The 25508-nt window shown below is 43.0% G+C and overlaps 1 protein-coding gene across 8 annotated transcripts in view; it reads left to right on the top strand.

Annotated features, from left to right (window-relative positions):
• Positions 1–25508, top strand: part of utrn (utrophin) — a 664110-nt gene that overhangs the window by 169025 nt on the left and 469577 nt on the right. For all 8 annotated transcript variants that reach the window (XM_041182782.1, XM_041182783.1, XM_041182789.1 and 5 more), the window contains 4 exons: positions 2617–2794; positions 11641–11777; positions 12247–12456; positions 23556–23666. In XM_041182782.1, coding sequence (XP_041038716.1) covers positions 2617–2794; positions 11641–11777; positions 12247–12456; positions 23556–23666 — 636 coding nt within the window. The remainder of the gene's footprint in view (positions 1–2616; positions 2795–11640; positions 11778–12246; positions 12457–23555; positions 23667–25508) is intronic.

A 25508-nucleotide genomic window follows, 5' to 3' on the forward strand; every position in this document is an offset into this window, starting at 1 on the left:
TTAAATCAGCACAGATCTGTATTTCTTGATAGTTATTTGGCTTCCTACCTGTCCTCATTTTGTGATTTTACTCAGGAACATATTAAAAGTCACTGTGAATTAGCAGTAGGTGTGCTCAGCTCCTAAGGTTCAATTTCTCTCCAATCTGTTCTCCTTAAACAGTTATGTTGTAGAGTTGAATTTTTACTTAGTGTGTTAACTCTGGGTAGAATTAGGGTTTTATAAAACCGATTCTTGAAAGCTTTGATGTAATTTGATGAGCAAACTTGTGCACCAAGGATAGAGTGCACACCATTGATTCCTGACAAAACCTGGATCACAACTGAACCAAAGATGAGAAATACTGTACTCTGATTTGCAGCTTGTGGAGAGTTGAATGCAATTTCATGTTATAACTTAACTTGCATTACTACAACCAAAAAAAAAGGGAGAAAATAAACTTTTGAGGGTAAACTAGCAAGTAATGTAAATATGGACAGTAAGAACTTCTTTAAATATATAAAAAGGAAGATAGAGGCCAAAGTGAACATAAGCCCCTTAGACAATGAGGCTGGGGAAATAATAATGGGGAACCAGGAATTGGCAGAGAATTGAATAATTACTTTCCATCAGTCTTCACAGTAGAAGACATAATAGCATTCCAAAATACAAAATAATCAAGGGGCAAAATGGGTGGAGGAAATAAATACAACAACTATCACTACAGAAAAAGTACTAGGGAAACTAGTGGGCCTAAAGGCTGATAAGTCCCTTGAACCTGATGGGTTGCATCCTAGGATATTAAAGCAAGTATCTACACAAATAGTGGATGCACTGGTACTAACCTTCCAAGAACTCTTAGATTCTGGAAAAGTCCCAAAAGATTGGAAAACTGCCAATGGTATAAAATGTCTGTTTATCTCAGAATATACTTAACGATCCAACCTCTACAGCCCTCTGTGGTAAAGCATTCCACAGATCACTATCCTCAGAAGAAATTCCTCCTCATCTCTGTCTTAAATGGGCAACCCCTTACTCTTTATACCTTTATACAAAAAGGGACAGAGACAAAAAAACAGATAACTATAGGCCAGTTAGCTTAACATCCATCACTGGGAAAATGTTAAAGTCTATTATAAAGGATGTAATGGCAGAGCATTTAGAAATGCATAATATAATCCAGCAGAGTCAGCATGGTTTCATGAAGAGGAAGTCATGCCTGACAAATTTATTCAAATTCTTTGAGGAGGTAACAAGCAGGATTTATAAAGGGGAATCAGTAGATGTAATATATTTAGGTTTACAAAAGGCGTTCAATAAGGTATCGCACAAAAGGCTACTTAATAAGATAAGAACTCATGACGTTGAGGGTAGTATATTAGCATGGTAGAGGATTGGCTAACTAACGGATGACAGAGAGTTGGGATAAGGGAGGCATTTTCAGGATGGCAACCTGTAACTTGTGGAGTATCACAGGGATCAGTGCTGGGCCACAATTATTTACATTAGTTTAGATGAAGGAAGTGAATGTACTATCGCCAAGTTTGCGGATGACACAAAAATAGGTGGGAAGGCGAGTGGTGAGGATGGCATAGAGTCTACAGAGGGATATAGACAGATTTAGTGAGTGGGCAAAAACTTGGCAGATGGAATATAATGTGGGTAAATGTGAGGTTATGTATTTTGGCAGGAAGAATAGAGGAGCTGAATATTGTTTAAATGGAGAAAGACTGTAGAAAGCTACAGCATAGAGGGATTTGGAAGTCCTCGTGCATGAATCCCAAAAAGCTAACATACAAGTTCAACAGATAATAGGGAAGGCAAATGGAATGTTGGCATTTATTTCAAAGGGAATGGAGTATAAAAATAGTGAAGTCTTGCTAAAATTATACAAGGCACTAGTTAGACCGCACCTAGAATACTATGAACAGTTTTGGTCTCCTTATCTAAGGAAAGATATATTGACATTGGAGGCAGTCCAGAGAAGGTTCACTAGGTTGATCCCGGGTATGGAGGGATTTTCTTATGAGGAGAGGTTGAGTAGGTTGGACCTGTACTCTTTGGAGTTTAGAAGAATGAGAGGTGACCTTATTGAAACATATAAGATTCTTAGGCAGCTTGACAGGGTAGCTGAGAGGTTGTTGCCCCTTGTGGGAGAGTCCAGGACCAGAGGGCATAATCTCAGAGTAAGGGGTCGCCCATTTAAGACAGAGATGAGAGGAATTTCTTCTGAGGATAGTGATCTGTGGAATGCTTTACCACAGAGGGCTGTAGAGGTTGGATCATTGAGTATATTCAAGGCTGAGATAGACAGACATTTTTAATCAGTAAGGGAATTAAGGGTAATGGGGACAATGCAGGAAAATGTAGTTGAGCATTATCAGATCAGCCATGATCTCATTGGATGGTGAAGCAGACTTGATGGGCCAAATGGACTACTTCTGCTCCAATGCCTTATGGTCTTATGTCTTAGCCTTACCAGTTATTCTATTTCTATTATTATAGCCGATTTGCAATAAAATTACTCATGTTGGGAGGAACTGCACAATTTGGCTCATTGTTTACAGGTCAGAGAGAAGTAACCCCAGAAGAATGTGTGGTAGTTTTGCATAATGTGCTTATTTTTATTTCCTGCAGTATGAAATCAACAAACTGAGTGAGATAACTCCATGTGTAGAGAATCTAATGGCTCGTGGGGAAGTGCTTCACAATAAGCCTGGAGCTCCAAGCTTCCTCCAGGAGGACCTTAGTAATTTTAACAACCAGTTCAAGTCACTTCTGCAGAAACTACAGAAGAAACAGCAGGCACAAGCAGGTGAGCGGGCCTATGATTATCTTGAAGCAAACTGTGAAGTCACTGGCATGCTTCTTACTTTCTGATGCATTTTGTTGTACTTCAGTTTTCTGTGTCGCTGCATGGAACATAGGAACAGGAGTGGGCTAATCAGCTCTTTGGGCCACTTCCGTCATTAGACCGTGGCTGGTCTGTACCTCAACTCTATTCATCTTCCTTTGATCCATATTCCTTGATATCTATACCTAACAAAATCCTATTGTTCTCAGTTTTGAACTTCACTTGATCCCCAGCACCCACAGCCTTTTGGAGGAAAATTCCATATTTCCACTGCAGAATTTGTGTGGAAAAGGGACTGTCCTATGATGAAAGGCTGTGTAAATTGAGCCTGCATTCTCTGAGTTTAGAAGAATGAGAGGTCATCTCATTGAAATATGCAAAATTCTGAGGTGGCTTGATAGAGCAAGTACTGAGAGATTGTTTCTATTGGTTGGGGAGTCTAAAACACAGGCACAATTTCAGGATAAAGGGCTGATCATTTAGTACTGAAATAAGGATAAATTTTTTCACTCAAAGGATATGAATCTTTGGAATTCTCTACCCCAGAGGGTTGCGGATGCTCCATCAGTGAATGTATTTAAGGCTGGGATAGACAGACATTTGGGGTCCTGGGGAACTGAGGGACATGGGGAGTGGGTGGGAAAGTGGAATTAAAGCCCAAGATCAGCCATGGTCATGTTGAATGGCAGAGCTGGCTCAGTGGGCTGTATGGTCTACTCCTGCTCCAATTTCTTGTGTACTTGCTAGCCTAACACGAATTTTAGGATTATGCCCCCTTATTCTGGAAATAGCTTCTCACCAGAGAAGATAATTTCTCTTTTTTTAATCATTTACAAGACCTCAGTTGGATCAGATTTCTAAACTCAAGAGATTACAAACCAAGTTTCTGCAACCTGTTCTCATGATATAATGATTTTAGTGAACCTGTAACAAAAACAGAATTACCTGGAAAAACTCAGCAGGTCTGGCAGCATCGGCGGAGAAGAAAAGAGTTGACGTTTCGAGTCCTCATGACCCTTCGACAGAAGTTGCGTTCGAGTCCAAGAAAGAGTTGAAATATAAGCTGGTTTAAGGTGTGTGTGTGGGGGGCGGAGAGATAGAGAGACAAAGAGGTGGGGGGGGCGCGGGGGTGGGGGTGTGTGGTTGTAGGGACAAACAAGCAGTGATAGAAGCAGATCATCAAAAGATGTCAACGACAGTAGTACAATAGAACACATAGGTGTTAAAATTAAAGTTGGTGATATTATCTAAACGAATGTGCTAATTAAGAATGGATGGTAGGGCACTCAAGGTATAGCTCTAGTGGTTTTTTTTTTTAATTTTAATATATAATGGGAATAGGTGGGAAAAGGAAAATCTTTATAATTTATTGGAAAAAAAAGGGAAGGGGGAAACAGAAAGGGAGTGGGGATGGGGGAGGGAGCTTACGACCTAAAGTTGTTGAATTCAATATTCATCCAGAAGGCTGTAAAGTCCCTAGTTGGAAGATGAGGTGTTGTTCCTCCAGTTTGCGTTGGGCTTCACTGGAACAATGCAGCAAGCCAAGGACAGACATGTGGGCAAGAGAGCAGGATGGAGTGTTGAAATGGCAAGCGACAGGGAGGTTTGGGTCATTCTTGCGGACAGACCGCAGGTGTTCTGTAAAGCGGTCGCCCAGTTTACGTTTGGTCTCTCCAATGTAGAGGAGACCACATTGGGAGCAACGGATGCAGTAGACTAAGTTGGGGGAAATGCAAGTGAAATGCTGCTTCACTTGAAAGGAGTGTTTGGGTCCTTGGACGGTGAGGAGAGAGGAAGTGAAGGGGCAGGTGTTGCATCTTTTGCGTGGGCATGGGGTGGTGCCATAGGAGGGGGTTGAGGAGTAGGGGGTGATGGAGGAGTGGACCAGGGTGTCCCGGAGGGAGCGATCCCTACGGAATGCCGATAAGGGGGGTGAAGGGAAGATGTGTTTGGTGGTGGCATCATGCTGGAGTTGGCGGAAATGGTGGAGGATGATCCTTTGAATGCGGAGGCTGGTGGGGTGATAAGTGAGGACAAGGGGGACCCTATCATGTTTCTGGGAGGGAGGAGAAGGCGTGAGGGCGGATGCGCGGGGGATGGGCCGGACACGGTTGAGGGCCCTGTCAACGACTGTGGGTGGAAAACCTCGGTTAAGGAAGAAGGAGGACATGTCAGAGGAACTGTTTTTGAATGTAGCATCATCGGAACAGATGCGACGGAGGCGAAGGAATTGAGAGAATGGGATGGAGTCCTTACAGGAAGCAGGGTGTGAGGAGCTGTCGTCGAGATAGCTGTGGGAGTCGGTGGGTTTGTAATGGATATTGGTGGACAGTCTATCACCAGAGATTGAGACAGAGAGGTCAAGGAAGGGAAGGGAAGTGTCAGAGATGGACCACGTGAAAATGATGGAGGGGTGGAGATTGGAAGCAAAATTAATAAATTTTTCCAAGTCCTGACGAGAGCATGAAGTGGCACCGAAGTAATCATCGATGTACCGGAGAAAGAGTTGTGGAAGGGGGCCGGAGTAGGACTGCAACAAGGAATGTTCCACATACCCCATAAAGAGACAGGCATAGCTGGGGCAGATGCGGGTACCCATAGCCACACCTTTTATTTGGAGGAAGTGAGAGGAGTTGAAGGAGAAATTATTCAGTGTGAGAACAAGTTCAGCCAGACGGAGGAGAGTAGTGGTGGATGGGGATTGTTTGGGCCTCTGTTCGAGGAAGAAGCTAAGGGCCCTCAGACCATCCTGGTGGGGGATGGAGGTGTAGATGGATTGGATGTCCATGGTGAAGAGTAAGCGGTTGGGGCCAGGGAACTGGAAATTGTTGATGTGACGTAAGGTGTCAGAGGAATCACGGATGTAGGTGGGAAGGGACTGGACAAGGGGAGAGAGAAGGGAGTCAAGATAACGAGAAATGAGTTCTGTGGGGCAGGAGCAAGCTGAGACGATCGGTCTACCGGGGCAGTTCTGTTTGTGGATTTTGGGTAGGAGATAGAAGCGGGCCGTCCGAGGTTGGGCGACTGTCAGGTTGGAAGCTGTGGGAGGAAGATCCCCAGAGAAGATGAGGTCAGTGACAGTCCTGGAAACAATGGCTTGATGTTCAGTGGTGGGGTCATGGTCCAGGGAGAGGTAGGAGGAAGTGTCTGTGAGTTGACGCTCAGCCTCCGCGAGGTAGAGGTCAGTGCGCCAGACAACAACAGCACCACCCTTGTCAGCGGGTTTGATGACAATGTCAGGGTTGGACCTGAGAGAATGGAGTGCAGTAAGTTCAGAGAGAGACAGGTTAGAATGGGTGAGAGGAGCAGAGAAATTGAGACGACTAATGTCGCGCCGACAGTTCTCAATGAAAAGATCGAGAGAAGGTAAGAATCCAGAGGGAGGGGTCCAGGTGGAGGGAGAATATTGGAGATGGGTAAAAGGATCTGTTGAACTGGGAGAGGACTCCTGCCCAAAGAAGTGAGCCCGGAGACGAAGACGGCGGAAGAAGAGTTCAGTATCATGCCGAGCCCGAAATTCATTGAGGTGAGGGCGTAAGGGTATGAAACTAAGTCCTTTGCTGAGCACTGAACGTTCAGCATCGGAGAGGGGAAGGTCAGGGGGTATAGTGAATACACGGCTGGGGTTGGGATTGGAAGAAAGGGTGGGGACGGAGGAACAGGCAGGGGTGGGGGGTCCTAGATGGGTGTTGGTGTCGATGAGTTGTTGTAGCTTGCGTTCCTTAGCACTTGAGAGAAAGAGAAAAAGTTTCTTGTTGAGGCGTCGGATGAGCCGAAGGATAAAATGAAACTGGGGGCACGCGCAGCTTTGAAAAAGGGTACGGCGGTGCTGCTGGAGGGAGAGGTCGGATGTGTTCATATGGCGGCGCATGGCACTGAGTGTGGATTTCAGAATGTGACGGGAACAGCAGTCCGAGAAACGTTTTATGTCCCGGAGATACCTGTAATCCTGGGTGGGTTCGAAACATGAGGGGTGGAATTTCAGTTGAAATCCACGTGGGGTAAGTCGGAGACGGAGACAGTCACTGAGAAAGGAGATATGGCTGTGAAAGCGGGTTTTAGTAAACACCTTGTCAAACACTAGGAGGGAAATGGAAAGCAAAGAAGGTGAGCAAGACAACAGAGAGATACGGAAATCTTGTCGCAGAGTGGAACAGAACTTCTTCAAGGAGGTAGGCATTTCTTGAAGAGCAGTGGCAGTCAATTAAACACAGAGATAAGAACAAAAAAACTGCGGATGCTGGAAATCCAAATCAAAAACAGAATTACCTGGAAAAACTCAGCAGGTCTGGCAGCATCGGCGGAGAAGAAAAGAGTTGACGTTTCGAGTTGTCATGACCCTTCGACAGAACTTGCGTTCGAGTCCAAGAAAGAGTTGAAATATAAGCTGGTTTAAGGTGTGTGTGTGGGGGGGCGGAGAGATAGAGAGACAAAGAGGTGGAGGGGGGGGTGGGGGTGTGTGGTTGTAGGGACAAACAAGCAGTGATAGAAGCAGATCATCAAAAGATGTCAACGACAGTAGTACAATAGAACACATAGGTGTTAAAATTAAAGTTGGTGATATTATCTAAACGAATGTGCTAATTAAGAATGGATGGTAGGGCACTCAAGGTATAGCTCTAGTGGGTTTTTTTTTTAATTTTAATATATAGTGGGAATAGGTGGGAAAAGGAAAATCTTTATAATTTATTGGAAAAAAAAGGGAAGGGGGAAACAGAAAGGGAGTGGGGATGGGGGAGGGAGCTTACGACCTAAAGTTGTTGAATTCAATATTCAGTCCAGAAGGCTGTAAAGTCCCTAGTCTCTCCTCACCGTCCAAGGACCCAAACACTCCTTTCAAGTGAAGCAGCATTTCACTTGCATTTCCCCCAACTTAGTCTACTGCATCCGTTGCTCCCAATGTGGTCTCCTCTACATTGGAGAGACCAAACGTAAACTGGGCGACCGCTTTGCAGAACACCTGCGGTCTGTCCGCAAGAATGACCCAAACCTCCCTGTTGCTTGCCATTTCAACACTCCACCCTGCTCTCTTGCCCACATGTCTGTCCTTGGCTTGCTGCATTGTTCCAGTGAAGCCCAATGCAAACTGGAGGAACAACACCTCATCTTCCAACTAGGGACTTTACAGCCTTCTGGACTGAATATTGAATTCAACAACTTTAGGTCGTAAGCTCCCTCCCCCATCCCCACTCCCTTTCTGTTTCCCCCTTCCCTTTTTTTTCCAATAAATTATAAAGATTTTCCTTTTCCCACCTATTCCCATTATATATTAAAATTAAAAAAAAAAACCACTAGAGCTATACCTTGAGTGCCCTACCATCCATTCTTAATTAGCACGTTCGTTTAGATAATATCACCAACTTTAATTTTAACACCTATGTGTTCTATTGTACTATTGTCGTTGACATCTTTTGATGATCTGCTTCTATCACTGCTTGTTTGTCCCTACAACCACACACCCCCACCCCCGCCCCCTCCACCTCTTTGTCTCTCTATCTCTCCGCCCCCCCACACACACACCTTAAACCAGCTTATATTTCAACTCTTTCTTGGACTCGAACGCAAGTTCTGTCGAAGGGTCATGAGGACTCGAAACGTCAACTCTTTTCTTCTCCGCCGATGCTGCCAGACCTGCTGAGTTTTTCCAGGTAATTCTGTTTTTGTTAGTGAACCTGTGCTGCACTCTCTCCATATCCTACCTTGGGTTCGGTTGGGTAGATCTGCTCTCACCTGGTTCCATTCTTATCTATCGAATTGTAGCCAAAAAATCACTTGAAATGGTTTCTCTTCCCACTCCTGCACTGTTACCTTTGTTATGCCCCAAGTATCTATCCTTGGCCCCCACCAATTTCTTACCTACATTTGCCCCTCGGTAACACTATTCAAAAGCACCTCTTTAGTTTACATGAATACTGAAGACACCAAGCTGTACTTGACCACCACCTCTCACAACAGTTGCTGAGTTATGAGACTGCCTGTTGGATATACTGGATGAACAGAATTTTCTCCAATTAAATATTGGGGAACCTGAAGCCATTATTTTCAATCCCTGCTCCAAATTCCATTCCCTAGCTACTCTATCCCTTTTCCTGGCAACAATCTGAGACTAAACCAGTCTGTTCACAACCTTGTGTCACATTTGATTACAAGATGAGCACTAAGACCAGCTACTTCTACCTCTGTAACATCACCTGCTGCTGAAATACACATGCGTTTATTTGTTATCTCTAGTCTTGACTATCCTAACGCACTCCTGGCTGGTGTCTCACATTTTACCCTCCGTAAACTTAAGGTCATCCTAAAACTCTGTGTCCATGACTTAATTGCAGCAAGTCCGATTCATCCATCACCACTGTGTTCACTGAGTTACATTGGCTCCTGACCAAGCAACGTCTTGATTTTAAAATTTACATGATTGTTTTCAAATCACTTCATGGCCTTGTCCCTCCCTTTCTCTGTAATCTCCTCCAGTTCCACATTTCTCCAAGATATATGCATTCATCTAATTCTGGCCTCTTTAGCAACTCCGATTTTAGTTGCTCCATAACTGGTGGCCTTGCCTTCAGTTTCCCAGTCCCCAATCTCTGGAATTCCCTCCCTTTCCCCCTTTAAAACCCACCTCTTCAACCTAGCTTTTGGTCATCTGACCTGATATCTCCCTATATGGCTCGCTGTCCAATTTTGTTCCATAATGCTCCTGTAAAGCGTCTTTGGATGTCGTATTACAGTAAAGATGCTCTATAAGTGTAAGTTGGGTGCCCAAAACTGAACGTAGCACTCCAGGCAGAGTCTGACCGAGGTTCTGTACAATCGAGGCATCATTACCTTGTTCTTGTATTGCAAAACCCTTGGGATGACGCCCAGTATTCCATTAGCTTTCTTGATTACTTATATCTGAGTGCCAGCTTTTAGTGATCTGTCTGCATGGATTCCCCAATTTTGCTGCTCCTACATGTCTCCTAGTTTCTAACAATGAAGTATTCTGAATTTGTCTTTCTCAGATCCAAAGTGGATGACCTTTCACATCCTCTCATTCAACACCATCAATCAGAATTTTGCCACATGTCTGTTTTTTTTTTTGCTCCCATCTGTCCAACTTACCATGTTTTCTAATTTAGTATCATCTCCAAAATTGGGTTTTTAAAAAATTCTTTCGTGGTATGTAGGTGTCACTGGCAAGGCCAGCATTTGTTGCCCATCCCTAATTGCCCTTGAATTGACCTTGCTAGGTCATTTCAGAGGGCAGTTAAGGGTCAACCACATGTGGGCCAGACCAGGTATGGATGGCAGATTTCCTTCCCTCAAGGACTTTACACCTCTCCCGTCATCCAAATTATTGTGTATCTAACATAGCTGTTTAGGCCCTAAGCTCTTAGGGAGCTCTAACTTGCCTCCACCTCACCTTTATGCATTGCTCCACTAATATAAAACAGTCATTATAACCTATGCCTTTGACCAAGCTTTTGGTCACCTGTCCTATTGTCTCCTAATGTGACTTGATGTCACGTTTTGTTTGAAAATGCTCCTTTGAAGTACCTAGAGATGATTTACTACATTCAAGGAGCTACATAAATACTTTGATTTGGTTTCCAGAACACACTAATGCAGAATCTATCAAGTGCCTTCTGGAGGTCCTTATAGAAAATATTTGTAGACATTCCCCTGTCCACCATGTTAGTGACGCTTCAACTACATTAGTTCAATATGTGCTGCTCTTCACAAATCTATGAGCGCAATGCTACCTTTATTATTTCTTGATTTTTGTCTGTGCAGTATCTCGCATAACATGGGAAAATGTGGGGTTGTCCACTTTGGCAGGAAAAATAAAAAAGCAGAATATTACTTAAATGGAGAGAGAGACTGCAGAATGATTGGACTCTTTACTTGAGCGATTTGCTTGCATTGGAATCAGTTCAGGGAAGGTTCACTAGGCTAATGGCATGGGATGAAGTTGAGCAGGGTGAGCCTATTGGAGTTTAGAAGAGTTTAGAAACATATAAAATTCTGAGGGGGCTTGACAGGGTAGCTACTGAGAGGCTGTTACCTCTTAAGGGTGAATCTAGAACCAAGGAACACAGTTTAAAATCAAGGGGTCTCCCATTTAAGACAGATGAGGAGGAATATCTTCTCTCAGAGGGTCGTTAGTCTTTGGAATTCTCTTCCACAGAGATCACTGAAGACTGGGTCATATATTCAAGGCTGGGTTAGACAAATTTTTGATCGACAAGGGAGTCCAGGGTTATGGAGGTCACAGTCCCATCAGCCACAATCTTATTGAATGGCAGAGCATGCTCATTGGGCCGAATGGCCTACTTCTCCTATTTCTTATGATCTATGATCTTATGATCTTCACGTCTTGTACAGACATTGCATAATGCAGTATTTTGCAAGTCAACAAATAGCAATGTACTCTGGTGATAGCATAAATTAGGAAGGGCTGCCTTGGTTGGGGCAAGGGCGAGGCTGCACTGGGTTAGGTTGCACAGGCTATTTTGGGCACTGCAAATTCTTTGATTTCTACTTGACATTGTTTCTCAAGACTAAACAAAGTGACAATATTAAGATTTCGGACGCCTTGCATGATGTAGCTGGTGGGTGCTTCAGATGAGTGCACTGTAATCAATGTGTAGTTGATTTATGGTGCAGCGCATAATAATTACTGCTATTTTCCTCTAAGCATGAGTGCATTCACTGCAATGGCACAAATCCCAGTAATTTTGGTTGTGGTTACGCTGCTTTAATAATGCTGAGGTACTGTTGCTGCAGTCTTGTACTTCACTGGGCTTATTGTAATCTCTCATTAAAAGGTTTGGAAGGTCCTCAGAAACTTGATGCTGTAAGGTCCCTGAAAGTGTTGCTGGATCGGTCTGAAGCCCAGGTTACATCAAACTGGAGTGCAGTTACTAATCTGGAGACTGCTCAGAATGTGTTAAAACACATAGTGGTAAGGAAAAGCTAGTTATGAACAGAAGTTTATAATGCACTGTGGCTACTTTCCTTAATAAAGGAAATTGTTAAGTAAAAAATGTTACAGTTTGTGCCAATTTATCAAATTCTTGACACTATTTTTCTTGGGAGAATAGGGAGTGAGTAATAGCTCTTCGATAAACATGTTAATAGAGATGCAATAAGGTGATCAAAATTCTCGAATGCTTCAAAATTCCTTAACAATACTAAACGGTGTGTTTCATAATGTCTGCTCTGGCTATTAGTTTGGGATATTCAATAGCACTAGGACCACAAACAGAACATCACAGCCCTAACCCTGACTGGAAATGGTCACTCAGTAACAATCTCTCTCTGCCTCTCTCCCTTCCTCCCTGCCCTCTATCTCCACACCCACCCCCCTCCCCACCCCTCCTCCCTCTCTATCTCTCTCCCCCCACCCCATCTTTCTCTCTTGTTTATCCTAGACTTTACGAGATGAATTGACAAACCATCAACCAGAAATAGACAGACTGGCTGTAGAGCCACAAAGGATGGCGGAAAAACTAACTTCTGGTAAGACCGCCTGTAGCCTGGAATTGGAGGCAATTCAGGCACGGTGGAGAAAGCTGATGGCAAAACTTTGTGAAGACAGCCAGATGCTGGAAGATACAATATCGAAACTGCAGCAATTTCAGGTGAGTGAGACTGTGCAAAATGAATGTTACACAGCATTGAACGGTAGAGGCCTCAATCTACCAGGTAGGAGAAGGAACAGGCGTCAGGAATGGGAATGTGCAAGGACATAACTTTGCAGGACTGGGGGAATGCTTCAGTATCCACTGAAGTACTGAGCCAATACTTATTTTCCATATTCTCATTTCTGAAAAGTTGGCTTGCCTCTGGTGGCAACACACTTCCCTCAGAAGATTGTAGGTCAATCTCCAGCACATACAATCTACACTGTCACTTCAGTGCAATACTGAAGGAATGCTACATTATTGGAAGTGACCTCTTTTAGACAAACTGAGGCCCTGCCTTTTCTGATGGAGTAAAATTGTATGTCCTCCTGGCCAACACTCCTCCCTCAGTCAACTTTGCGGAAAATAGGTTAATTATTAAACTCAACTTGCTGTATGTATTTTGGCTGCTGTGTTTGCTTATGTAACAACAGCATAGTTGCATAGATCTTTGAAGGTGGCTGGACATATTGGGAGAGTGGTTAGCAAAGCATATGGGATCTTGGACTTCTTAAATAAATGTACCTGTATTGAGTACAAAAGCAGGGAAGTTATGTTGAATCTTTATAAAGCTCTGGTTAGGCTACAACTTGAGTATTGCATCCAATTCTGGTTACCGCACTTTAGGAAATGTGTGAGGGTCCTTGAGAGAGTCCAGAGGAGATTTACTAGAATGGTTCCAGCTAAAATGAGGAATTTTATCTACAAAGCTAGGTTGGAGAAGCTGGGGTTGTTCTCCTTGGAGCAAAGGAGATTGAAGACAGAATAGATTGAGGGGTACAAGATTATGATAGGTTTGGATAAGATAAACAAGGAGAAGCTAATAGTACAAGGATCCAGGGAGGCAGATTTAAGGTTTTGGGTAAGAGATGCAATGGTATGTGTGGAAGATTTTTTTTTATGCGGGGGTAGTAATGACCTGGAATTCACTCCCTACGAGGGTAATGGAAGTAGAACCAATTAATAATTTCAAAAGGAAATTGGATGGTCAATTGAGGGAAATAAGCATGCAGGGTTTTTGAGGATAGAGTAGGAGAGTGGGACAGATTAGTTTGCTCTACAGAGACCCAGTATGGGCTGAATGGCTGCCTCCTGTGCTGCAAATGCCTCTGAGACTCTTACATTACAGAATGTGAAGTGTTTTGAGATATCTTAAAAGCGTAATGAGGTACTATATAAATGCAAGCTCTCTCCTTCTTAGCAACAAAAGCAGGTTTTTCCCATATGGCATCTTCTCCAACTGGTTTACAATAAGGAGAACGCGGATAAGGTGGATATTAAGCATGGAAAAGGGTAAGGAAATGAAAAGATGGCTGTGGGGAACTGAAGAAATGGTTGCAGGGTAGGTTTGTGACAGCTGAGGAGGAGAGGACAAGGTGGAGGGAACTGTGTCAACATTTGCAGAGGTCAAGGAGCATGGTGGTTGAATAAGTGACTGCTGATGATGAATTGGAAGGCTGCAGAGGTGAGGAGAAGCCCAGTGAAGTCAGAAGACCACGACAGAGAGGCTGTCCGCTATGATCTTGTCCATGCCACTCACCTTCTGCTCCCTTGTCCCTATTCGCACTAAACTAGTGACTACCTAACTTTCCCTCCTGCTAGACATGTTAGCTGATATTTCTACTGGTTCTTTCTCTTCAGGTACTGTCCTCCTTTCCTTCAAATCTGCCATCATCACCCCTCTCAAATAAACCTCCTTGATCTCACAGGCCTTGCAAACTACCACCCAATCTTTAACCTCTGTTGTTATCTCCTAAATCCACACCCACCTTTCGTAGAACTCCATGTTTGAATCCCTGCCATCCGGTTTCTGACTCTGCCACAGTACTGAAATGGCTCATTTCAAAGTCATAAAAAGGATCCTATGTGATTGTGACAAACATAAATGATGTTCCTCATCCTTCTCAACCTGCCTACAGCCTTTCACATGGTTGACTGCACGATCCTCCTCCATTGCCTCTTTACTGTCATCCAGCTGGGTGGGACTGCACTGCCTGATTCAATTCTTATTAAGCTAATTCTATCCAGAGAATTGCTTGCAATGGTTTATTTTCCCATTCCCGCATGGTTACCTTTGATGTCCCCTATCCTTGGGTTCCTCCTATGCTGCCACCAACCCTCCCACATTCTACATGCTGCCCCCGGCGACACCATCTGAAAATGCAATGTCGGCTTCCCCACATATGTGAATGATATCCAGCTCTACTTCACCACACTTCTCTTGACCACTCCACCATCTCTAAATTATCAGACTGTTATCCTGCAGTGCGTGAATAGAATTTTTTCCAAGTAAGTAATGGGAAGACTGAAACCATTTCTTCAGTTCCAGCCACTGATTCCATCATTCTCCTTGGTAAGTGTCTGAGGCCGACCTAGACTGTTTTCAACCTTAATTTTTAAAAAAAATTATTCATTCATGGGATGTGCGTGTCCCTGGCTAGGCCAGAATTTATTGTCTATCTCTAATTGCCCTTGAGAAGGTGATGGTGTGCTGCCTTCTTGAACTGCTGCAGTTCCTGTGATGTAGGAACACCCACAGTGTTTGACCTCAAGATTAGCTTCCAACAACATCATCGTTAAGACCACCTGTTTCTACCTCCATAACATCACCTGACTCAACCACTGAAACCCTCAGCCATGCCTTTATTACCTCTAAGCTTGACTATTCCAACACACTACTGGTGGGCCTCCCACATTCTACCCTCTGTAAGCTTGAGGTCATCCAAAACTGTGGTGCTGTGCCCTTAATCGCACTAAATTCCATTTGCCCTGTGCTCTCTGATGTACATTGGCTTTTCATTAAACAATGCCTCAATTTAAAAATTTTCATCGTGTTTTCAAATCTTTCGATGGCCCTGCACCTCCCTATCTCTGTAATCTCCTCTGGCTTCACAACCCTCCGTGGTATCTGTGCTCCTGTAATTTTGATCTCTGGAGCATACTTGATTTTAATTGCTCCAACATTGGGCCTGCCAAGGCGTAAGCTCTGGAATTCCCACTGGAAAGCTCTCTGACTCGACCCATACTTCCTCCATTAATTCGCCCCTTAAAATCTGTCTCTTTGACCAAGCATTTGGTCATTTGCTCCAATGTCTCATTACAGAATAGAATCATAGAGTGGTCACAGCACTATCAGCACGACAAAAGTAACATTCATGTGGATAGAGATAGAAGTTAATAATGGATCGGTCACACTAATAGGCGCAGTCTCCAGGTCACCCAGTAGTTGAAGGGAAAGATGAAAGAAGTATACAGGCAAATTAGGGAATTGAGTAAACATCATAGGCGATTCATTGAAATTAATTGGACAGAAGAGATAGATAAAAGGATAAGGGAGTGAAGTTCCTACAATATGTAGAGAACTCCTTTCCAACCCAGTATGTGAAAAGCCAAATAAGCGAAGATTTGCTGTTGTATCTTGTAATGGGAAATAAACTGGAGCAGATAAGAGAAGTAGGGCAACATTTAGGCAATAGTGGCAATAAGATAAAATGCCTTAAGATGATGATAGAAAAGGACATAAGTATGACGAAAACCAGGTCAACAGATTGGAAAAAAGCTGATTTTAAGGAGCTGAGAACAGAACTTGGGAAAATAAAATGGAGAACAATATTGGCAAACAGTGATGTAGATCAACAGTGAGAAATGTTTAAAACAGTGTTCAACACAGTGCAGGGAAAATATATTCTGCTCAAAGAAAAGAACAAACCAAACACTAGTGAGACTCCATGGATGAATAAAGACATAAGGAACAATTGAAGGTTAGGAAAGAGGCATACATTAAGTACATAGACAGTGGAGCAGTGCATGCTCGGAGAGAATGGAAAGAGGTTAGGAGAAATTTTTTTTTTAAGAAGTTAGGAAAGCAAAGAACCATGGAGTTGAATTATCAAGGATCATAAAACAAAACGGTAAAGTATTTCACAGGTACTAATAAAAAGGAAGTCTGTGATGAGAATTGGGCCATTAAGAGACAAACAGGGTAGTACTACAGGTAACAGTAGAGAGATGGCAGAAATATTAAATAATTATTTTGCTTAAGTATTTACCAGGGAGATGGAACAGGTAGACATGACATTGAAAGATGAGATGAGCAAAAAGGTTAAGTGCATTTAAAATAAAAATGGGATGGATTGAATAAACTAAACAAACTCAAAGTTGATAAGTTTTGTGCCACCTACAAATGTTGAAAATATGCCTTGTACACCCAAGCCGTAAGTCATTAATATATTTTTTAAAAAGCAGTGCAGTTGAGGGAGATAACCAAAGGCAAGATTGAGTAGGTGGCTTTTGAGAAGACTCAACTGTTAGGCTGCATTTGATTAAGAAAAACTTTCCAAAACTCATGTCAAGAATCACGTGAATAATGGTTGCTTCAACATGGTACTGGAGGGGCATTGAACTGTCTCCATGGCAACCTTCAGGAGAGGAAGAAATTAGAGAAATAATCAATGGAGAAAATATCATTTTGGTTCGTAAAGTTCAAAAGTCACACAAGGGGAGGCAGTGGCGCAATGGTATTGTCGCTGGACTGATAATCCAGAAACCCAGGGTAATGCTCTGGGGACCCATGTTTGAATGATGGTAAAATCTGAATTCAGTTAAAATCAGGAATTAATAATCTAATGATGACCATGAAACCATTGTCGATTGTCGTGAAAACCCATCTGGTTCACTAAAGTCCTTTAGGGAAGGACATCTGCCGTCCTTACCTGGTCTGGCCTATGTGACTCCAGACACACAGCAATGTGGCTGCCTCTTAAACATCGTCTGAAATGGCCTAGCAAACTACTCAAAGCCACTAAAAGTCACAAAGGAATGAAACCGGACGGACCACCCGGCATCAACCGTGGCATCAGAAATGACTACAGCAAACTCAGCCCAGTTGACCCTGCACAATCCTCCTTAGTAACATCTGGGGGCTTGGGCCAAAATTGGAAGAGCTGTCTCACAGACTAGTCAAGCAACAGTCTGACATAGTCATACTAATGGAATCCTACCTTACACACAATGTCCCTGACACCACCATCGCCACCCCTGGGTATGTCCTGTCCCATCAATAGGGCAGACCCAGCAGAGGTGACGGCACAGTAGTATACATTCAAGAGGGAGTTTCCCTGGGAGTCCTCAACATTGACTCCAGACCTCATGAAATCTCATGCATCAGGAAACTTCCTGCTGATTACTATGTACCACCCCTCCCCCTCAGCTGACGAATCAGTGCTCCTCCATGTTGAACACCACTTGGAGGAAGCACTGAGGGTGGCAAGGATGCAGAACATGCTCTGGGTTGGGGACTTCAATCTCTATCACCAAGGGTGGCTCGGTAGCACCACCACAGACCAAGCTTGCCAAGCCCTAAAGGACATAACTGCTAGACATGGTCTGCGGCAGGTGGTGAGGGAACCAACAAGAGGGAAGAGCATACTTGACCTCATCCTCACCAACCTGCCTGCTGCAGATGCACCTGTCTTTGACAGTATTGGTAGGAGTGACCACTGCACAGTCCTTGTGGAGAAAAAGTCCTGTCTCATACCTAACAATGAGGTGTCAACTTGGTGAAGCTAGAACACAGGACTACTTGCGTGCTAAACAGCAAAAGCAGAAAGCAATAGACAGAGCTAAGCAATTCCACAACAAGTGGATCAGGTCTAAGCTCTGCAGTCCTCCCACATCCAATTCTGAATGGTGGTGAGCAATTAGAAAATTCACTAGAGGAGGAGGCTGCACAAATATCTCCATCCTCAATGATGGGGGAGCCCAGCACATTAGTGCAAAAGATAAGGCTGAAGCACCTGCTGCAATCTTCAGCCAGAAATGCTGAATGGATGATTCATCTCAGCCTCCTGCAGAGGTCCCCAGCATCACAGACGGCATTCTTGAGCCAATTCGATTCACTCCACGTGATATCAAGAAACGGCAGAAGGCACTTGATACTGCAGGTGCTTTGGGCCCTGACAACATTCTGGCAATAGTACTGAAGACTTGTGCTTCTGAACTAGCCGCGCCCCTAGCCAAGCTGTTCCAGTACAGCTACAAGACTGGCATCTATCCAGCAATGTGGAAAATTGCCAAGGTATGTCCTGTAGACAAAAAGCAAGACAAATCCAACCCCGCCAATTACCACCCAATCAGTCTATTCTCCATCATCAGTAAAGTGATGGAAAGGGTCATCAACAGTGCTATCAAGCAGCATTTGCTTAGCAATAACCTGCTCACTGATGCTCAGTTTGGGTTCCGCCAGGGCCACTCAGCTTCTGACCTCATTACATAAGAACATAAGAAATTGGAGCAGGAGTAGACTATTTGGCCCCTCAAGCCTGCCCCTCCATTTAGTAAGATCATTTCTGATCTGCCCCAGGCCTCAACTCCTCTTTTGTGTCAGCTCCTCATAGCCCTTAACTCCACAGTATTTCAAAAATCTCTCTACCTCTTTAAATACTTTCACAGATCTAGCCTCTGCAGCTCTCTGGGGTAGGGAATGCCAGACATTCACTACCCTCTGAAAGAAGAAATTCCTTCGTATCTCAGTCTTAAATGAGTGCCCCTTTATTCTGTAACAATGTCCCCCAGTATGAGATTTCCCCACTGGTAGAAACATCTTCTCAACATTTACTCTGTCAAGCCCCCTCAGAATCTTGTAAATTTCAATAAAATCAATCCTCATTCTTCTAAATTTTAATGAATGAAGGCCTAACTTGTTTAGCTGTTCTTGATAAGTCGACCCCTTCAACCCAGGAATCAGCCTAGTGAATCTCTTTTGAACTGCCTCCAATGCCAGTATTTCCTTTCTCAAATACAGGGACAAAAACTGTACACAGTACTCCAGGTGCAACCTCACCAACACCCTGTACAGTTGTAACAAGACTTCCCTATTTTTAAACTCCAACCTCCTAGCAATACAGGACAAAATTCCATTTGTATTCTTAATTACTTGCTGCACCTGTATGCTAACTTTTTGTGTTTCATGCACAAGAACACCCTGATCCCTCTGTGCTGCACTTTATTTGGAGTCTCTCTCCATTTAAATAATAGTCTGCCTTTTGATTCTTCATACCAAAGTGCACGACCTCACAATTCCTACATTAAACTCCACCTGCCAAGTTTTTGCCCAGTCACTCAACTATATCCCCTTGCAGATTCCTTTTGTCCTTATCACAACATGCCTTCCCACCTATTTTTGTATCGTCAGCAAATTTGGATACATTACATTCTGCCCTATCCTCCAAGTCATTGATACACATAGTAAATAATTGAGGCCCTAGGACTGATCCTTGTGGCACTCCACTAGTTATGTCTTTATAAACTAAAAAAGACCCATTAATCCTGACTCTCTGTCTTCTGTGTGTTAACCAATCCTCAACCCATGCTAATACATTACCCCCAATACCGTGCAATAACCTTTTATGTAGCACCTTATCGAATGCCTTCTGGAAATCCAAATACACTACATCTACCGGTTCCCCTGTGTCAGTTCTGCTTGTTATATCCTCAAAGAACTCTGGCAAATTTGCCAAACATGATTTCCCTTTCACAAAACCATGTTGACTCTGAATGGCCTGCTATTTCTTCCTTAATAATGGACTCTAGCATTTTCCCAACGACAGATGTTAGGCCGACTAGCCTATAGTTTCCTGCTTTTTGTCTCCCTCCCTTTTTGGACAGGGGCATCACATTAGCGGTTTTCCAATCCACTGGGATCCTCCTGGAATCCAGTGAGTTCTGGAATATTTCAACCAATGCCTCCACTATCTGCAGCCACTTCCTTTAAAACCCTTGGATGCTGGCCATCAGATCCTGGCGGCTTGTCTTCTTTTAGTTTGCCAAATACTATGTCTTTGGTGACAGAGACTGTTACAAAATCTTTCCTCCCATTAGCTCCTTGCTTATCTGATGTCTTTGGGATGTTTATAGTGTCCTCCACCGTGAAGAATGATGCAAAATATTGAATTAAATTATTCGCCATTTCCTTGTTCCCCATTATCAATTCTCCAGTTGCATCCTCCGAGGGTCCCACGCTCACTTTAGGCACTCTCTTTTTATATAACCATAGAACTCTTGCTGTTTGCTTTTATATTTCTTGCCAATTTGCTTTCATAATCAATTTTCTCCCTCTTTATTAGCTTTTTAGTCATCCACTGCTGGTTCCTAAAAAATTCCCAATCCTCTGACCTACATTAGTTTTTGCCACCTTTTATGCCTTAATTTTTGATTTGATACTCTCCTTGACCACCTATATTAACCAAGGGTGGGTCATCCTTCTCATCGAGTGCTTCTTTTTGACCAGGATAAATTTTTGCTGAGTGTTATGAAATAGCTGCTTAAATGCCTGCCACTGCTCATCCACTGACCTTCCCCTTAGTTTATTTTCCCAGGCTGCTTTGGACAACTCTTTCTTTGTACCTCTGTAGTTGCTCTTATTTAAGTTGAGGACATTGGTTTGAGACTTGAGCTGCTCACCCTCAAAATTAATTTGAAATTCTACCATGTTATCGCTACCCCCAAGAGGGTCCTTAACTACAGTATCTCTTATTAATCCCACCTCATTACACATTACTAGATCTAAAATAACCTGTTCCCGGGTAGGTTCTGCAATGTATTGCTCTAAGAAACAATCCCTGATGCACTCTACAAATTTGTCTTCCATGTTATCCCTGCCAATCTGATTTGCCCAGTCAATATGCAGATTAAAATCACCCTCAACAATTGTAGCACCCTTCTTACACACCTGTCACCTACCTGTTTTCCTTTGATGTCACACTTTGGCTCTGACAGGTAGAAACAGGTTGAAGGGGCTCTCTGGTTTTTAATTTCCTGTCGCCATTGCCCTTCTCACACAGGTCTGCCGTCCGTGTGCTGGGCTTCACTCTCTGCTGCCTGTTTTTATCTCGCCGCCGCTGCCCTTCTCACACAGGTCCGCTCTCCGTGTGCCTCGGTTCAAATATGGACAAAAGAGCTGAGCTCCAGAGGTGAGGAGAGAGTGACTGCCCTTTACATCAAGGCTCCATTTGACCGAGTGTAGCATCAAGGAGCCCAAGCAAAACTGGAGCCAATGGGAATCGGAAAACTCTCCACTGGTTGGAGTCATACCTAGCACAAAGCAAGATGGTTATGGTTGTTGGAGGTCAGTCATCTCAGCTGCAGGACATCACTGCAGAAGTTCCTCAAAGTAGTGTCCTAAGCCCAATTATCTTCAGCTGCTTCATCAATGACCTTCCGTCCATCATAAGGTCAGAAGTGGGGATGTTTGCTCTTGATTGCACAATGTTCAGCACCACTCGCGACTCCTCATACTGAAGCAGTCCATGTCCAAATGCAGCAAGACCTGGACAAGTTCCAGACTTGGGCTGACAAGTGGCAAGTACCATTCGCGTCAGGCAATGACCATCTCCACAAGAGGGAATGTGACCATCGCCCCTTGATGTTCAATGGCATTACCATGCTGAATCTCCCCTATCTATCCTGGGGGTTACCATTGACCAGAAGCTGAACTGGACTAGCCATATAAATATTGTGGCTGCAAAAGCAGGTCAGAGGCTAGGAATCCTGCGGCAAGTAACTCACCACCTGACTCCCCAAGGCCTGTCTACAAGGCAGAAGTCAGGAGTGTGATGGAATACTCTCCGCTTGCCTGGATGAGTGCAGCTCCAGCAACACTCAAGAAACTCGACACCATTTGGGACAACACAGCCTGCTTGATTTGGCACCACATCCACAAACATTCACTCCCTCCACCATTGACACACAGTAGCAGCAGTGTATATCTTTTATAACCAACAATTGGTAAAGCTGAGTTATTTAAAAATCCCAGAGGGAAACTTTAAACAACTGTCATAATCTATATTTTAAGTGTTGTGTTTGAGATGTAGCTCTAAATTCAGGAATCAGACCACCAGTTCTCGCGAGGTTTTTATATTAAACTAAATGAAACATTTTATTAAGATACAACACATTAAGCACATACACATGGCTACAAATTACTGCTGTCATAACTTTTAAATTACCAAACTAATCTCCATTAAGGCAACAGCAACCCATAGACTTTCAACAGACACTAGGCAAAACATTTTCACCTTACGAATTCAAAATGAGGTTCCTCTTAATTTGGTTCCTGTGGAAACAGTTGTCGGCTTATAACGGCTTTGATCTTACATTGCCTCTGCCCTGCACACACAAAACTGCTGTCTGTTATACCCAACACAGCTCATTGAATGTAAATTCTCACTGTATCACCAACCCTTTTTGAACTCCACCTCTTCTAACAATAAAACCCCTTTCATAGTACCAATTTTATTAGTAATGTAAACATTGCTTGGTCTCTGCTAGCTAGCTGCCAGATTTCACCCCACTTATTGAATGCTGTATTCAAAAAAAATGCAAATACACTCTACCTCTCTTACATCTCAAAACTAGTACACATCAAAGCATCCAGACTAGCTGGCTTTAATCCAATTAAGACACACCCACAGACCAAACCTCTATTTTAAAAGAAAAATATTTACCAATAATTTTATATACATTAATAGCTTCATGACAGTACCATCCACAAGATGCACTGCAGAAACTCACCAAGACTCCTTATACAGCACCTTCCAAACCCATGACCACTACCATCAAGAAGGACAAGGGAGCAGATACATGAGCACACCACCACCTGCAAGTTGCCCTCCAAACCACTCACCATCCTGACTTGGAAATATATCACCGTTCCTTCACTGTCTCTGGTCAAAATCCTGGAACTCCCTAACTGCCCTGTGGGTGTATGTACATCACATGGACTGCAGTGGTTCAAGAAAGCAGCTCAACACCACCTTCTCAAGGGCACTTAGGGATGGGCAATAAATGCTGACCCAGCCAACGACACCCACATTCCATGAGCAAAGAAAAAAAAACCTGTTTCCTCTGACCCTGACTGAACTTCCCATCCACCATATTGAGTGAAATGATGCTGGAAACCCTGTTCTGCAAGCCAGTGAATGCTTGATTTGTTGTTACTGAAGTGTGCACTTATTTTTGATGATTATTAATACATTGCTTTCTCATTCTCTTCAATGCAGAAAGATGCCAATGCCTTGGAGAAATGGATGGATCGTGCAGAGATCTTCTTGTCCAAGAATACTGTCACAGGCAATCAAGAGGGGTTCCAGCGGCAGGTGGAACAGTGCACGGTGAGAACAGATCTGCCAGTGAAATGAGCTTTGTTAGAATAATGCATAAATGTTAGAATGTGGAAATAAGCCATTTGGCCCAAGCCATGTTGTTGTTTACCCTCCACATGATGATAATCTCAGTCACATGTACCCACCCTGTTCCCAGATCCCTTCAAAGCCTTTTCCTTTGTCCTTATGCCCAATCTAATCTTAAATATTGACACAGTTTTTTCCTCAACAGTTAGTCCTAGGAGTGAATTTCACAGCTGCACCACTGTGTGTGAAGAGGTTTCGGCAACCCTCTGTTCTAAATGTCTTGCAATTAAACTTGCACCTATAACCCCTTGCACTTAACCCCAAAATTACTGGAAATAATCTGCTCCAACTATCCTGTCTGATAATTTTAACATTTATGTCATATTGCTCTATAGTCATATGTTCGAATGAAAAATTTTGAAATCTTTTTCTTTGTATTTGTATTTCCTGATGCCAAGCAGGATCCCAGTGAACTCAGCACTTTCTAATACCACAAGAACCTTTCTATAGTCTGGAGATCAGTAGTGTTTGCAGTGCTCTGAGCTTAAATTAAGGCCTTATGAAGGCTTATCACCTCTTGGCTTTTAAACTTCATACATCTTGTAATGAAGCTTAGAAATTATCAGCTTGTTTTTACAGCCTGAGGTCCTGTGAACCTTCCCTTCAAATCCCACTGCTGTCTCAAGCAGATTCTACTTCCATTTCTGCTCTTATTTTTGTTACAAAAATGTATCATAATCTTCTTTCTTAACCTTCTATCTGCTACTTTGTCAAAGGCTTTCCTGAAGTTCATACATTGGATTCACTGCATTTTCTCCATCTACTGCATCAGTTACCATCTCAAAAAATTTTGAGTTTTGTCAAGCATGATTGTTTCTTTTGAAATGCCTGCTGCTTGCTTCAATTGTCCCTTTATTTAGATATGTAGTAGTTTCATTCTTAATTAAAAGTACTTCAAAAAAAAAGTTGTACCCATAAATGTTAATCTAACTGGTGTATAGTTACTTGGATTAGCTCCATCTCCTTTTCTTAAAAATGGGACGCCACAGATCCTCTCCAGTCTGCTGGCATGTTCCCTCTGCGTCTACTGATAACTTCTTCAGGATCGGAGGATGTCTCCCATCAGGCCAGAGACACTGTCTTCCCTTAGCTTAACTATTATCTAAAATGTTCCTTTTATCCATCATAATATTCCTCATCTCCATTCAATTTTACCTCCTCTCCAATACCTAGTTCTTTAGTAAAGACCAATGTAAAGCACATATTAATTCATCTTTGACAAATTGATGTTGGATCTGCTCTCACAGGACTTTCATTACTGGTGATCATTATCTTTTTACTGATACACTTGCCCTTCATAGACCTTATTTAATTTTAATTAATTTCTAACCTTGTTAACCTAGGGCACCTTGAGATTGCTGGTAGTTTCTAATTTTAATGTAACATTGAAAGCTCCCTTCATTTTTTAGGAATAAAAGCACTCCAGCTCAGCTTGTTTGCACAACCACCTTTCTGGAATATCCTGTAATCCAATCTAGTGTTCTAGTTTTTGTACTCCTTTTTTCAAATTGAATCTCAAAGCTTATGTTGTGGTCACTGGTCCCAAGCTGCTCACTCCTCATATTTAGCACATCGACTTGAACATTTTTATTATTCATAACCAGATCCAGCAACACTACCACCATTGTAGATCAAGTAATGGACAGCTCGAGGAAGGAGTCCACTACGCAGTTTAGGAATTGCTTTCCCGTTTCTCCATTTACCCAAAAGAATAAAGCATTTATTAAACAAGAAAAGATGAACTATATTACAATACTCCTTTAC

This window comes from Carcharodon carcharias, chromosome 2 (assembly GCF_017639515.1).
Source record: "Carcharodon carcharias isolate sCarCar2 chromosome 2, sCarCar2.pri, whole genome shotgun sequence".
Classification (NCBI taxonomy): domain Eukaryota; kingdom Metazoa; phylum Chordata; class Chondrichthyes; order Lamniformes; family Lamnidae; genus Carcharodon; species Carcharodon carcharias.